The sequence below is a fragment of the Lampetra fluviatilis genome, unplaced genomic scaffold, assembly GCF_964198595.1.
Source record: "Lampetra fluviatilis unplaced genomic scaffold, kcLamFluv1.1 SCAFFOLD_1088, whole genome shotgun sequence".
Classification (NCBI taxonomy): Eukaryota; Metazoa; Chordata; class Hyperoartia; order Petromyzontiformes; family Petromyzontidae; genus Lampetra; species Lampetra fluviatilis.
In genome coordinates this window covers 17,501-22,500 of record NW_027621654.1, presented here as the reverse complement: position 1 = coordinate 22,500, position 5,000 = coordinate 17,501, and the positions used below count along the sequence as shown (strand labels likewise).

The window sequence follows — 5,000 nt, the reverse complement described above, 5'->3', positions numbered from 1 at the left end:
GCACACACACACACCTACACACGCACACACACACACCTACACACGCACACACACACCTACACACTCAGTCACACACACACACACACACCTACACACACGCACACACACACCTACACACGCACACACACACCTACACACACACCTACACACTCACACACACACACACCTACACACACCTACACACGCACACAGACACACCTACACACGCACACACACACCTACACACACACACACACCTACACACACACACACACACGCTACTACGAGCGCAGCGCCACAGAGACACGCGACCCCACAGCCATGTATGACTACGCCATTGTGCTGCTCAAGGTGCACACAGACACACCTACACACGCACACAGACACACCTACACACGCACACAGACACACCTACACACGCACACACACACCTACACACACCTACACACGCACACAGACACACCTACACACACCTACACACGCACACAGACACACCTACACACGCACACACACACCTACACACGCACACCTACACACTCACACACACACCTACACACACCTATACACACCTACACACGCACACAGACACACCTACACACGCACACACACACCTACACACGCACACACACACCTACACACGCACACAGACACACACCTACACACTCACACCTACACACGCACACACACACACCTACACACTCAGTCACACACACCTACACACGCACACAGACACACCTACACACGCACACACACACACCTACACACGCACACAGACACACCTACACACACACTCACTCACACACACCTACACACGCACACAGACACACCTACACACACACTCACTCACACACACCTACACACTCATACACTCATACACACTCATTCATACGCACACACATACACTCATACTCACTCACTCACACTCACTCTCACTCACACACGCATACACACTCATTCATACACACACGCACACACGCACACACACTCATACTCACTCACTCACACACACTCACTCACACTCACTCACACACACATGCACACACACTCATACTCACTCACTCATACACTCACACACTCACTCACTCATACACTCACTCACTCACTCATACACTCACTCACACACTCACTCACTCACTCATACACTCACACACTCACACACTCACTCACACTCACACCTACACACACTCACTCACTCACTCATACACTCACTCACACACTCACTCACACACTCACTCACACACTCACTCACACACTCACTCATACACTCACTCACTCATACACTCACTCACTCATACACTCACTCATACACTCACTCATACACTCACACACTCACACACTCACACACTCACTCATACACTCACTCATACACTCACTCATACACTCACTCACACACGCATACACACTCATTCATGCACACACGCACACACACTCATACTCACTCACTCACACACACATACACATGCACACACACTCATACTCACTCACTCACTCATACACTCACTCATACACTCACTCACTCACACACTCACACACTCACTCACACACTCACCTACACACACACACACATACACACTCACTCACTCATACACTCACTCACTCACTCATACACTCACTCATACACTCACTCACTCATACACTCACTCACTCACTCATACACTCACTCACACACTCACTCATACACTCACACACTCACACACTCACTCACACACTCACCTACACACACACACACATACACACTCACTCACTCATACACTCACTCACACACTCACTCACTCACTCACACACTCACTCACTCATACACTCACTCATACACTCACTCACTCACACACACTCACACTCACACCTACACACACTCACTCACTCACTCATACACTCACTCACACACTCACTCACTCACTCACACACTCACTCACTCACACACTCACTCACACTCACACCTACACACACTCACATTGACTCACCCCGCGTGTCGCGTGTCGCGTGTCTCGTGTCTCAGGGTCAGGGAGTGAAGCAGAATCTCACGCTGGCTCGTGAGTACCTGGAGAAAGCCGCGGCACAGGTACCCACACATACACTTACACACATTTACACACACATACACTTACACACACTTACACACACACTTACACTTACACACACTTACACTTACACACACTTACACTTACACACACTTACACTTACACACACACTTACACTTACACACACGCACACACACATACACTTACACACACTTACACTTACACACTTACACACACTTACACTTACACACACTTACACACACTTACACACACTTACACACACTTACACATACACACACTTACACTTACACACACTTACACTTACACACACTTACACTTACACACACGCACACACACATACACTTACACTTACACACACACTTACACTTACACACACTTACACTTACACTTACACACTTACACACACACACACACATACACTTACACACACTTACACACACACTTACACTTACACACACTTACACTTACACACACGCACACACACATACACTTACACTTACACACACTTACACTTACACACACACTTACACTTACACACACGCACACACACATACACTTACACACACTTACACTTACACACACTTACACTTACACACACTTACACTTACACACACTTACACTTACACACACTTACACTTACACACACGCACACACACATACACTTACACTTACACACACACACACTTACACTTACACACACTTACACTTACACACACTTACACTTACACACACTTACACTTACACACACTTACACACACACGCACACACACATACACTTACACACACACACACATACATACACTTACACACACTTACACTTACACACACACTTACACTTACACACACACATACACTTACACTTACACACACATACACACACACTTACACACACACATACACTTACACTTACACACACTTACACTTACACACACTTACACTTACACACACTTACACACACGCACACTTACACACACATACACATACACACTTACACTTACACACACTTACACTTACACACACACACACATACACACACACTTACACTTACACACACACTTACACTTACACACACTTACACTTACACTTACACACACATACACACACACATACACTTACACACACACACACATACACACTTACACTTACACTTACACACACATACACTTACACACACACACACTTACACTTACACACACATACACTTACACACACACACACATACACACTTACACTTACACACACATACACTTACACACACACGCACACACACATACACTTACACACACACACACATACATACACTTACACACACTTACACTTACACACACACTTACACTTACACACACACACACACTTACACTTACACACACATACACACACACACTTACACTTACACACACATACACACACACACACTTACACTTACACACTTACACACACTTACACACACTTACACACACATACACATACACACACTTACACTTACACACTTACACACACTTACACACACTTACACACACTTACACACACACACACTTACACTTACACACACATACACTTACACACACATACACACACACACTTACACTTACACACACATACACACACACACTTACACTTACACACACATACACACACACACACTTACACTTACACACTTACACACACTTACACACACTTACACACACATACACATACACACACTTACACTTACACACTTACACACACTTACACACACTTACACACACATACACATACACACACTTACACTTACACACACATACACACACTTACACACACTTACACACACTTACACACTTACACACTTACACACACTTACACACTTACACACACATACACATACACACACTTACACTTACACACACTTACACTTACACACACTTACACTTACACACACTTACACTTACACACACTTACACTTACACACACATACACTTACACTTACACACACATACACTTACACACATACACACGCACACTTACACACACATACACTTACACTTACACACACTTACACTTACACACACTTACACTTACACACACATACACTTACACACACTTACACTTACACACACTTACACTTACACACACATACATTTACACACACATACACTTACACACACTTACACTTACACACACATACACTTACACACATACACTTACACACACATACACACGCACACACACGCACACACACGCACACACACATACACTTACACACACTTACACTTACACACACATACACTTACACACACTTACACTTACACACACATACACTTACACACACATACACTTACACACACATACACTTACACACATACACACGCACACACACGCACACACACTTACACACACTTACACTTACACACACATACACACACATACACACACACTTACACTTACACACACTTACACACACTTACACTTACACACACATACACACACATACACACACATACATACACTTACACACACTTACACTTACACACACATACACTTACACACACTTACACTTACACACACATACACACACATACACACACATACATACACTTACACACACATACACTTACACACACATACACTTACATATACACTTACACACACATACACTTACACACACTTACACTTACACACACATACACTTACACTTACACACACTTACACTGACACACACACTTACACTTACACACATACACACACACACATACACACACATACACTTACACACACATACACTTACACACACATACACGCACACACACATACACACACATACACTTACACATACACACACATACACTTACACACACATACACACACACACACGCACACACACATACACACACATACACTTACACACACATATACACACACACATACACTTACACACACATACACGCACACACACATACACACACATACACTTACACATACACACACACATACACTTACACACAT

At 43.8% G+C, this 5,000-nt stretch overlaps 1 protein-coding gene across 1 annotated transcript in view; it reads left to right on the top strand.

Moving 5' to 3' along the window:
• Positions 1–5,000, top strand: part of LOC144955535 (protein sel-1 homolog 3-like) — a gene marked incomplete at both ends in the record, with an annotated part of 23,120 nt that overhangs the window by 5,705 nt on the left and 12,415 nt on the right. Inside the window, one exon of the mRNA XM_078885724.1 lies at positions 1,976–2,038. Within this exon, the coding sequence (XP_078741850.1) occupies positions 1,976–2,038 (63 nt within the window). The remainder of the gene's footprint in view (positions 1–1,975; positions 2,039–5,000) is intronic.